This window comes from Oryctolagus cuniculus, chromosome 2 (genome assembly GCF_964237555.1).
Source record: "Oryctolagus cuniculus chromosome 2, mOryCun1.1, whole genome shotgun sequence".
Classification (NCBI taxonomy): Eukaryota; Metazoa; Chordata; class Mammalia; order Lagomorpha; family Leporidae; genus Oryctolagus; species Oryctolagus cuniculus.
The window spans coordinates 43,217,255-43,229,433 of NC_091433.1; the positions used below are offsets into that span (position 1 = coordinate 43,217,255).

Consider the following 12,179-nt stretch of genomic DNA (forward strand, 5'->3'; position numbering starts at 1 on the left):
CTATTGATCCCCCACTTCCCCTTTCAGGAATAGTGGAACAGAAGAATGGAATTTTAAAACAAGCTCTGACAAAACTCTCTGCTCAGGTTCACCTAGACTGGGTAAAACTCCTTCCTTTGGAACTATTAAGAATTAGATCTTGGGGGCCGGCGCCGTGGCTCACTTGGCTAATCCTCCGCCTGCGGCACCAGCACCCCAGGTTCTAGTCCCGGTTGGGGCACCAGATTCTGTCCCAGTTGCTCCTCTTCCAGTCCAGCTCTCTGCTGTGGCCCGGGAGTGCAGTGGAGGATGACCCAAGTGCTTGGGCCCTGCACCCCATGGGAGACCAGGAGGAAGCACTTGGCTCCTGGATTCAGATTGGCACAGTGCACCGGCCACAGCACACCAGCCATAGTGCACCAGCCATAGTGGCCATTTGGGGGGGTGAACCAACAGAAAGGAAGACCTTTCTCTCTGTCTCTCTCTCTCTCACTGTCTAACTCTGCCTGTCAAAAAAATAAATAAATAAATAAATCTCAGGGCCGGCGCTGTGGCATAGCAGGTGGGGCTGCTGCCTGCAGGGCCAGCATCCCATATGGGTGCCAGGTCAAGTCCCAGCTGCTCCACTTCCGATCCAGCTCTCTGCTATGGCCTGGGAAAGCAGTGGAAGGTGGCCCAGGTCCTTGGGCCCCTGCATCTGCGTGGGAGATCCAGAAGGGACTCCTGGCTCCAGATCGGCACAGCTCTGGCCATTGCAGCCAACTGGGGAGTGAACCAGTGGATAGAGGACCCCTCTCCTCCTCTCCTTCTCTGTGTAACTCTGACTTTCAAATAAATAAATCTTAAAAAAAAAAAATAGATCTCTTCCCCCAGAAACCATAACGTTCAGCCCGTTTGAAATTCTCTGTGGAAGACCTCTTCTCACACCAAATTTCCCTTCACTCCCTAATTCTGAAGCCATTGCTCCTCCTCTCACTTTCCCCCTTCTCAGTGACATGTGCTCTTATTTACAGGCCCATGCAGACGTGCAGCTCCCCAAACCATACCCTCCACCTTCTGACTACATCCCCACCTTTCAACCCAGCGACTGCATCTAAAACAAATTGAGACTGCTTTAAATCCAAAATGGGAACAGACCCTACCTAGTGATACTGACTACCCCTACTGCTGCTAAGCTCAGAGGACAGCCTCCCTGGGTACATTTTACTTCATTCAGATTAGTTATACCTCTATTATACAAATCAACCCCAACAGCACCCACCACTCTCAGGTGGACGCAGCTCTCTGCAATACTGGACGAGCTGCCTCCTCATGCCCCTGACCATTCCTGAATTCGACAGATTTCTTCAAGTAACTCTACAGGAGAGACAGTGGTATGCAACTTCATCAGTCTACCCTCTCCATCTTCTCTCAGATGGTTGGCTCCACAGTGATCTGCGACTTTACTCCTCCTCAGACACCCTTTCTCAGTTTGCTTACAGTCTTACTATAATGCACTGTCACCCCCGCTGCTATCTGTGCTCGCAGCCTTCTCTACTCCTTGCCGTATGTTTGGTGGCGGTCACCCCAACCGGCTGGACCTGCGGTGAAAAATTCCTCTTGGAACTTGTTTACCTCTTCTTGGTACAATGCCTTACTACTGTCTGCTGCTTCTAACCTGGCCCCTTTTCCTTCATGGTGAACACTGCATGTTTTTCATTAATGTTACCCAAAGCAGTAACCCAGCGCCTCTCGGGTTCTGCCATGTGGGGATGCATTGAGCCAATGACACCTGGCCTCTGGAGACATCTCCATGTGTCCCCATCCTGGTGTGGGTATTGAACACCCAGACCCTGAGAGTGTGGGAGTTCTTACAGGAATGAGTGACTGCTATCAACCTGAGCCACCCATGCTATTCTAGCCGGCGCCATGGCTCACTAGGCTAATCCTCCGCCTTGTGGCGCCAGCACACCGGGTTCTAGTCCTGGTCAGGGCGCCGGATTCTGTCCCGGTTGCCCCTCTTCCAGGCCAGCTCTTTGCTATGGCCCAGGAGTGCAGTGGAGGATGGCCCAAGTGCTTGGGCCCTGCACCCCATGGGAGACCAGGATAGGTACCTGGCTCCTGGCTTCGGCTCAGCACGGTGCGCAGGTCGCAGCATGCCGGCCGCAGCGGCCATTGGAGGGTGAACCAACGGCAAAGGAAGACCTTTCTTTCTGTCTCTCTGTCTCACTGTCCACTCTGCCTGTCCGAAAAAAAAAAAAAAAAAAAAAAAAGACTGCTATTCTATAATCAACCTGATCCAGAGTATAGACACCCACCTTATATCAACACCCACATCAGCAGGAAATAGAGGGAAACTGGTGCCTGTCTCCCTATCTATATCAAGAGTCAGGACTGACACGGCAAGGACTAAAGCCTTAAATATATTTTAGTCCCTTGCCTCTTGGCCGAGAGCAGATCCCAACCAGCTCAACCACCCACAAGAAGCATCAGTGTTTTGTCCCCACAAAGCATCAGCGATTTTGCCATTCTACCCAGGCTTCCATAAATTTAATGTTTGTTCTTGCTTCCGTTTAAGTGGAATTCATGTTGCTCCGATAGCGGCTCTTTTCAAACTGATATTTTGTCTTGGTGCCTCCAGCTAGACCCTGTTGATCCATGTTATAACAAGGTAGTACAAGTTATTTTGGTGCAAAAAAAAAATAAACTCAAAATGCAGTTTTTTCATAATATGCGTTTTTCATGAACTTTGTGAAGGTCCCTCAAACCTATAGAAAACAGAAGTTCCATCTTTTAGGGCCAACTTTCTGCATTCCTAGATATCACTAGTTCCTAGAATGTTCTTCCCCAAATTGAGTAAAACCTGTTGCTCTGTAACTTCCTCTATTTTTGTAAACCATGATTTCAGATAACACAGTACAAATTCCCTATTACACATGGCATCCTATAAAATGAGACAGTTGTTTCCTTTAGCATTTCTCTATCTTAAATATATTAAGTACATCCATGATCATCATGGCCAACCTCATCATATTCATCCCTTACTGGTTAATGATTTAAAGTACCATACCAGTAAGACTGTAATACACCAGATAATGCTTAACCAAAACAGTTTAGAATAGAGCTGCTATCTACATCAAATCCTTTGTTCCTTCCTGCATTTTAAAAAGGAAGAGGGGCCAGCTTAGTGGCATAGCAAGTTAAGCTGCCACTTGCAACACCAGCATCCCATATCAGAACAGCAGTTTGAGCCTTAGCTGCTCTGCTTCTGATCCAGCTCCTTGCTAATGCACTTGGGAAAGCAGCGGAAGATGGCCCAAGCACTGGGGTCCCGCCACCCATGTGGGAGATGCAGATGGAGTTCCAGGTTCCTGGCTTTCGCCTGGACCAGCCCCAGCCATTGCAGCCATTTGAGGAGTAAACAGATGAAAGATCTCATTCTCTCGCTCTCTGTGTCTCTTGCTCTTACTCTCCCTCCATCACTCTGCCTCTCAAATCTTTTAAAAAATAAAAACAAATAAGTGTACAGAGATTGGTAAAATGTTTCTTAAAACACTAGCAACTCACTACTAAAGGAAGGTTACACTGAAGGGTTAATGAAATAATCTAACTTTGTACACTGAGGACTAAATGTATGCAACATAAAACTATCAAATGACAACTTATTCCAAATATCAGAACTGAAAACTGCTTAAAAATTGTAAAAAGATTTTTAGTTTAAAAAAAATTCAAAGGCAAATCTCAATGTTTCTGTGAATCTGAGATGGCCTAGATACCAACCATAGGTTATAGTATTAGTAGGAAAAAGCTTTAAAAGTATGTCAGATAGACTACAAAACAAGAGTATTGCTTTTAAAAAAAATGCTTTTATAAGATTAAACATCAAACAAAATTGTTTTCATTTTTCAAACTTATCTTTAAAAGATAGTTCCTGGGGCCAGCGCTATGGCGTAGTAGGTAAAGCCACTGCCTGCACTGCCAGCATCCCACATGGGCCTGGTTCGAGTCCTGGCTGTTCCACTTCCGATCTGGCTCTCTGCCATGGCCTGGGAAGTAGTGGAAGGTAGCCCAGGTCCTTGGGCCCCTGCACCTGCATGGGAGACCCGAAAGAAGCTCCTGGCTTCGGATCAGCTCAACTCCAGCTGTTGCGGCCAATTCAGGAGTGAACCAGCAGATGGAAGACCTCACTCACACTATCTCTCTCTCTCTCTGCCTCTCTGTAACTCTGCCTTTCAGGTAAATAAATTTTTAAAGAGAAAAAAAGATAGTTCCTAAAAGGGTCGTTAATTAAAAGTTTTCTAGTTCCTACTCAGCCATCCCAGATCCCTTTCCCTAAAGGCAACTATTTAACATTGTTAATTATGTCCAAGAGTTTACCTCCAAATTTTGAAATAACATAATTGTATTTCTTGAACACTCATTATTATGTATTATTACTTGATTTACTGCTCTGGAGAACTGCACGCCTCCACTGACCCGCAATGCCATACCTTAAGTTTCCAGAAGAGGGCGCTAATGCTCCCCTATTAAAGGTACACATGCTATCTAGCAGGCTAAGTCCCTTCCTCCTCCCTTCTCGTTTTTTTGTTGTTGTTGTTGTTTTTTTTTAAGATTTATTTTATTTATTTGAAAGACAGAGTTACAGAGAGAGGTAGAGACAGAGAGAGAGGTCTTCCATCCAACTGTTCTCTCCCCAGATGGCCACAACGGCTGGAGCTGTGCAGGAGCCAGGAGCCTCTTCCGGGTCTCCCATGCGGGTGCAGGGGCCCAAGGACTTGGGCCATCTTCTACTGCTTTCCCAGGCCATAGCAGAGAGCTGGATGGGAAGAGGGGCAGCCAGGACTAGAACCGGCGCCCATATGGGATGCCAGGGCTTCAGGCCAGGACTTTAACCAGCTGTGCCACAGCACCGGACCCCCTTCTTGTTCTTAAAGAGTTTGTCCTTTGTTGTTCCATGTAACTGTCACCAAATTTCATAAATAAACCAAATGGGGTTTTAATAAGACTATATTCACTTTATGGATCATTTAGAGAGAATGAATCACACCTTTGTGATATCCAATCCTCCTATCCATTAGCACACTGCTTATTTAGGCTTTAACTTTTTCCATAAAGTTTGATAATTTTCTCAACAAAGGCCTTGTATATCTTAGATTCCTGAAACCTTTTAATTTTTGTTGAATTTTAATTCTATCTCTTCAAAGTTTCATTTTGTGTAGAGAAATGCCTTATCTCAAGATTTTTTCATTTTCCTTGCTTCATTTCAACCTGATACATTACATTTTCCTTCTTGTCTTACTGAGGTGACTAGGAGTCATGACATGACATCCTCACCCTGTGCTTAAATTTAAGGAAACTGACATATGACTTGCCTTTTCATATCTCTCATATTAAATAAATTCTTCAAATACAACATGGCTAAGAGCTTTTACCATGAACAAATGTGTATCAATTGTTTTCTCTCCTAATTGAATACCTTACAGGTAATTTATCATTTCTTTCAGGATAATTGTGTGATAATCTCTTTGCTTTACTGTTCAGCAGCTGAACAACACATGGCTAAGATTTGTTTCATTATCCTGTATGGTGTATGTTGGGACTCCTTAACCTGAGAGTTTGATGACTTTTACTGATTCTAGATAATTCTCAACAGTTATTTGAATATTGCCTTTCTTCCATTTTTTCTATTATCTTCTTGAACTCCCATGTGATAAATATTAAATCTGCCTTTATTACCCGTATATAGCTCCAATTTGCTTTTCAATCTTTGTTTCTATGTTCTGAATTCTGAGTAATTACCTCATTTCTATGCTCCAGATCACTAATTCTCTTCAGCTATCTCTAAACAGCTACTTAAGTTTTATTTTTTTTATTTTTATTTTTTTTTTGACAGGCAGAGTGGACAGTGAGAGAGAGAGACAGAGAGAGAAAGGTCTTCCTTTGCCATTGGATCACCCTCCAATGGCCGCCGCTGCAGCCGGCGCACCACGCTGATCCGATGGCAGGAGCCAGGATCCAGGTGCTTTTCCTGGTCTCCCATGGGGTGCAGGGCCCAAGCACCTGGGCCATCCTCCACTGCACTCCCTGGCCATAGCAGAGAGCTGGCCTGGAAGAGGGGCAACCGGGACAGAATCCGGCGCCCCAACCGGGACTAGAACCCGGTGTGCCGGCGCCGCAAGGTGGAGGATTAGCCTATTGAGCCACGGCGCCGGCTCGCTACTTAAGTTTTATATTATTCTTTCTTCTTTATAATCAATTTTTGAGACAACCTTTATGAAAAACTGGATCCATTTTCATGCGTAAATGCACTAGTCTTGAAAGTTATATACATCTGTTAAACACTAAGGAAACACTAGTCCACTTTCTATTACTTTTGGTGTCACATAAGACATTTTCCCTAATGCAAGGTCATCAAGATTTTCTCCTGTGCTTTTCCCAAGTACTTTCATAATTGTAGCACTTATATTTAGGTAATACATTTTGAGCTACCTTTTGTTGATGTTAGACAAGGGCACAGGTTCATTTTTTTTTTCATGAATATCCAGTTTTTCCAATGCCATTGGTTGCAAAAAGTATCCTTTTTCTTGGTATCACTGTCAAAAATCAGTTGATTATAGGAGGAAGATTCATTTCTGGACTTTTTTTTTTTTTTTTTTTTTTTTTGACAGGCAGAGTGGACAGTGAGAGAGAGAGACAGAGAGAAAGGTCTTCCTTTGCCGTTGGTTCACCCTCCAATGGCCGCCGCCGCCGGTGCGCTGCGGCCGGCGCACCGCGCTGATCCGATGGCAGGAGCCAGGAGCCAGGTGCTTTTCCTGGTCTCCCATGGGGTGCAGGGCCCAAGTACTTGGGCCATCCTCCACTGCACTCCCTGGCCACAGCAGAGGGCTGGCCTGGAAGAGGGGCAACCGGGACAGAATCCAGCGCCCCGACCGGGACTAGAACCTGGTGTGCCGGCGCCGCTAGGCGGAGGATTAGCCTAGTGAGCCGCGGCGCCGGCCAATAACTAGGTCTTAACATTTTGTCTTCTTTACATGTCCCTTCAGGACAGAACAGAAAAAATGAACTGATTGACACTATACTTAGGGAGTTTTTCACTGGTCAAGAAAATCTTGCTAAAGGATACTGATTAACTGGTTTATCTACCTGGCAGAAGGTTTCTAAAGTGATACACAGAAGACCCTGTTGTCCATTTCCCCTATCCTGCATAAATACATGTGTCCCTGTTTGTTCATTCAGTAAGTACTCCTATTTCTCACTTGCCTATCACATCCTAGGAACACGGTAAGAAACAACAACAGCACGGTCACAGCTCCTGCCCGCGTAAAGCTTATCTTCCAGCAGCTCATGAGCATTCTGGTCCAGGAGAGAGAATAAACATGAACAGGAAGCCTGCTGGATGGCTGACTCCTCCTAGCGGACACCTCTCCCTCCTCCTTCTCCTTCACCCACCCCTTAAGTTCTCGGCCCACTTCTCATTGTCAGACGTTCCCCCCAGGCAATCTAAGCTTCTCATTAGGTTTCCACAACATGCAGGGTGATTACTCTCAGTTTTCCATTTTTAACCAGATCTCTCAAAAAAGCCCTAAGCTGTATCTTGGAAATACTCAACAATATGTGTCACATAGGCCCTTGGAATTCACTTTTTCCAAAATGAACTCAACTCTGTCACATACATTTCTCTGTCTTTTCTCTCCCAATGATAACATCACAGATGGCCCTGTTTTACCTCCTATACCCAGTGAACTGCTATCAACTCTATTGTATTCTACTTCTTGAATCTTTCTGTAATATAACTTCATTGTTATGGATCCAACTATCATTTTTATATTATTACAGTAGCCTCTTAAGCAGTTTCTCAGCACCAGAATTGACTCTCTATAACATAAATAGTGTCAAATTCCCTGTGCCTTATGGACACTTTTATTAGCTCTTATTTTACTGTACTTATCAAACAAGTAGAGAAAAAGTGCAATGCTTTGTACATCTTAAATTTCCAGAATCTAGCAAGAATAATACTTCAAATAATTAATGATGTTCTTATTAAATCTGTGGAAATAAGTGACATATAGACCTTCAAGTATAAAAATTGCTTAAATAGTCAAAACCAAAAAGGAAATACCTACTAGGAAAAAAATGTTTAAATCAAAAGAAAATAACACAAACATAGGGAGATATCTTAACACATGTGAAAAGAGACAGCAATTTCAGTTTATTTCATTCATAATTCTCAAAAAAGCTAATTCAGCTTTAGGCTCCTTAAAGTATTAGTAATAGTTCCAAGCTAAACTCACTTTTAAGAGAATCAGTGGTAAACTGAAGGCCCTGCTGAGAAGAGCAACCAGGTCAGTGTGGGGCCCTGAAGTCAGTCTTACAGGACAGAAAGATTAATAGGGATATAAAAGTTCTGAATTTGAAGAGCAGTTCATGGTAAATGCCCAAGGTAATCTGTATGATGCAAACCAACATCAGAAACACAGGAAGACAGAGTATACCTCAGTGTGAGGAGGAACAATTAAAGCTGTCCCCAAACAGGATGATTACCATGTGACTATTCAAATTCCCCTACACTGGACAGCTCAAGCAAAAATTGGCTGGACACCAACATCACGAATGTACTTCATACAGCGGATTTCTACACAGCATAAGGAACTGAACTGAATGTTGACTTCATAGAATAAAGTCAGACCGGTTTACTTTGGCACCCAGAACTCCAAGACAAACATGAGCAAGTAATTTGTACAAATATGTCAGGGTACCAGACACCTCCCTTTCTAATCACATGCTGACTGCCATCTTGCCAAGTAGGAAATAACTAAAGATTCTTCTATGGCACAGTTAGGTGGCAATCAACTGATACAAGACAAAGCATTAGGCACTGAGAATGCTTGCTGTGCAGTTCTTAAAGCAATACACACTGAACATAAGCAAACAAGTAGTAAACTATGCGCTACATAAAAACAGCCCCTTCCGTCCTCACTTGGCTGCTGTAGGTACCTACGCTGTTTAAATTCCATTGGCATCCTGGTTCCTACTTCTTGATACTCTCAGTACCCATAATAGAGTGATGATGAAAGAAGTAAAATGGCCAAGACCAAGAAAGAAAACTTGGTTCTGGTAGCCTGGTCTTGGCAACTCAAATTCTAAACATAAAAAAATAATCCACAGAATCAAATGGGCTAGATGGCTCTCTAGTGCTGCCTTTAGTACACAATGCAGTCAACATTCTGTTTAAGGATCACTCATAACACAATACCTACATACAAAGTTGTTTGTAGGAGTGGGTGTTGTGGCACAGTGGATTAAGCACCCCCTTGGATGACTGCATCCCATATCAGAGTGCCTGGTTCAAGTCCTATCTATACCACTTCCAGTCCAACTTCCTGCTAATATACATCCTGGGAAGCAGCAGATGACAGATCAGGTACTTGTGTACCTGCCACCCACACGGGAGAACCAGATGAAGTTCTCAGCTTTGGCCTAGCCCAGCTCTGGATATTGCAGGAATTTGGGGAATGAATTAGCAGATGGAAGATCTCTCTCTCTCTCTGCTTCCCAAATATTTTAAAAATTGTTTCTAAAGAGATACTCTTAAAATACCTAACACTTAATTCATAATACATCAGGATTACCTTTACACAAATCTAAGTTTTGCCAATGTCACTTTAAAATTTTTTTTAGTATGTGGAGTACAGTAGATCCATTGCAAGAAAAGTTACATGAATACAGCACTGAGAACAAATTATACAAACCTCTGGATGAGAAGCTGCAGCACCAATAACTAATACATATGAGGTATCTTCTAATAGTTCATGAAAAGTGTGTATTATCAAAAACACTGTGATTTAAAAATCTTCTGCATCAAAATAAAATCATCTCTTACTTGCTTTTTTTAAGAAACTTTCTGAGGTACCCCATTACTTACTATGGACATACATAAGTCAACCTCACTTTATTGCTCTACAAAAGGAAGGGATCATTTTCTTAAGTAACGAGGTGGAGGATATTTCTCGTTAGACATAGTTCTCGAAAGTTCACTCACAGCTGAGGAGTAGAGCTCGAACTCTTGCTCGGGAAGGAAGGAATGCCAGCCGTCCTCTACAACTTCAAACATGGGCCGGTAGAAGAAAGGGTACATCAGGGTGATGGAGTCCAGGGTAGACAACGCCTACGGAGCAAAAAGAAAACAAGCAGGAATCTACCACAACCTGAAACACTCCAACTGAAAAAGTGGTATTAAATCAACTGTAACCTAATAACGATGGGCACCCAACACCGCCTAAAAGTAGAATCTAACTGAAGCTCGTGCCTCTGTGCCTCAATTTCCTCAACTGTAAAACAAGGGACATAACAGCACTGCATCAGGGTTGTTGGCAGCATTGACAGATAATATATATAAACAGGTTTAGAACAGTGCCTGGATCATAATACAATTCAGCTCATTTTAGCTGTTACACAACCCACACAGGTAGAAATTCCATCCATGTCCATTCATTTCCTTCCTTCCTAGAGTGTTGCTTCTCTTGGCCAGATAACATCACATCTTCACGCCACACGGACCCCTTCCCAGAGTGGAGCAGTAACTATGCTCTCAAAATAAGCCTGTATTTATCCGAAGCACTTGAATTCTGGATCACAGACAACCAGGAAACCCTGACTCGAGAACAAACACATGGAAGAACCTCCATCACCTGGCAGATCCAACTTCCTGACAGAGCAGTTATGGAAAAAAAAGCACTTCTATGACTGGGGCAAAAAGGCACCAAGTTGATTAGCATAATTCAACTGAAGTAATTACAGACACTCACCTGGAGTGGGGAGCAGGCCCAACAACACGCGACTGGGAGGTGACAGTCTAAGTATAGCAAATTCTATGTCATTATAGAATCTGGCTCACCAAAGAATGGACACACACACACGTCACATTTATACAGACATAAATTTTCTTTCCACTTCTATCTTGTCTTTGATTCCCAGTCACCCCCTAAAAAACAGAACGGCCAGTGTCCACATCTGACTTAGACAGAGGAGCCAGCAGTAAGTACAACCACCATTTCAAATGCAGGGCAGGAGCCAATCCAAAAGGAAATAAGCTCTCAGATTTTGACCTGCCCTGACTGTATTTTATGTCACTAGAGCTGGATCTCTTCCTCTAAACACATCAATGCTGAAAAAAACAGAAAGCATTTCAATTCCAAAGGCAGTTTGAAACTACACAGAGGCCAGCGCCGCGGCTCAATAGGCTAATCCTCCGCCTGCGGCGCTGGCACACCGGGTTCTAGTCCCAGTCGGGGCACTGGATTCTGTCCCGGCTGCCCCTCTGCTGTGGCCCGGGAGGGCAGTGGAGGATGGCCCAGGTCCCTGGGCCCTGCACCCACATGGGAGACCAGGAGGAAGCACCTGGCTTCTGGCTTCGGATCAGTGCAGCACGCCAGCCGCGGCAGCCACTGGGGGGTGAACCAATGGAAAAGGGAAGACCTTTCTCTCTGTCTCTCTCTCTCACTGTCTAACTCTGCCTGAAAAAAAAAGAAAAAAAAAACTACACAGAAAAAGAGCTTCATCAGATTTCTTACAATTGGCAAAACTGAGCCCTTGCCAAATATTCTACCAATGGGGTTCCACTTGTGATGGCAGAATGTATGGGTATATGGGCCCAATTACAAAGAACAGCTCAGTTATGATATATGAAGAATACACTGATTGCTCCTAAAATAAGTCAAAATGTATGAGGGAAGAGAAAGGGCGGGGGAGTGGATACCAGGAAAAGGCTGGCTACATGTATTCAGGATGCTGTAAAAGACATTCAACACAGCCTCCATTTTCTGAGGTCAAATTAGGTTTTATATATATATATATATATATATATACACACACACACATATATATATACACACATACACATATATATGTGTGTGTGTATATATATATTGATTGGTGCCAGGTGCCAACGAAGCTAAGTGACTGCAGCCACCAAGGGTATCCTATGCTCTGTGCTCTGCCCTCTTTCTTCACCACTGAGCTTCAACACAGGCAACACCTCCAATCCCACCCCAGTCAGCCATCCTAAAATCACTGGTCAGAAGGGATAAGAAAAATGTAAATGGGTCAGTGAAAATATAACATCACAACTTAAAAACAAACAAATGCCCAAAGTGGGCCAGTAGCATCCCTCTGTCCAAACAAGATGTTGTGTACTGCAATTTAATAGAAGCTACAATGCTTTC

The 12,179-nt window shown here is 43.7% G+C and overlaps 1 protein-coding gene across 1 annotated transcript in view; it reads right to left on the reverse strand.

The window, feature by feature from the left end:
* MTMR9 (myotubularin related protein 9) overlaps window positions 1-12,179 on the reverse strand; it is a 78,390-nt gene that overhangs the window by 39,802 nt on the left and 26,409 nt on the right. The window contains exon 3 of the mRNA XM_008248953.4: window positions 9,998-10,123. Within this exon, the coding sequence (XP_008247175.1) occupies window positions 9,998-10,123 (126 nt within the window). The remainder of the gene's footprint in view (window positions 1-9,997; window positions 10,124-12,179) is intronic.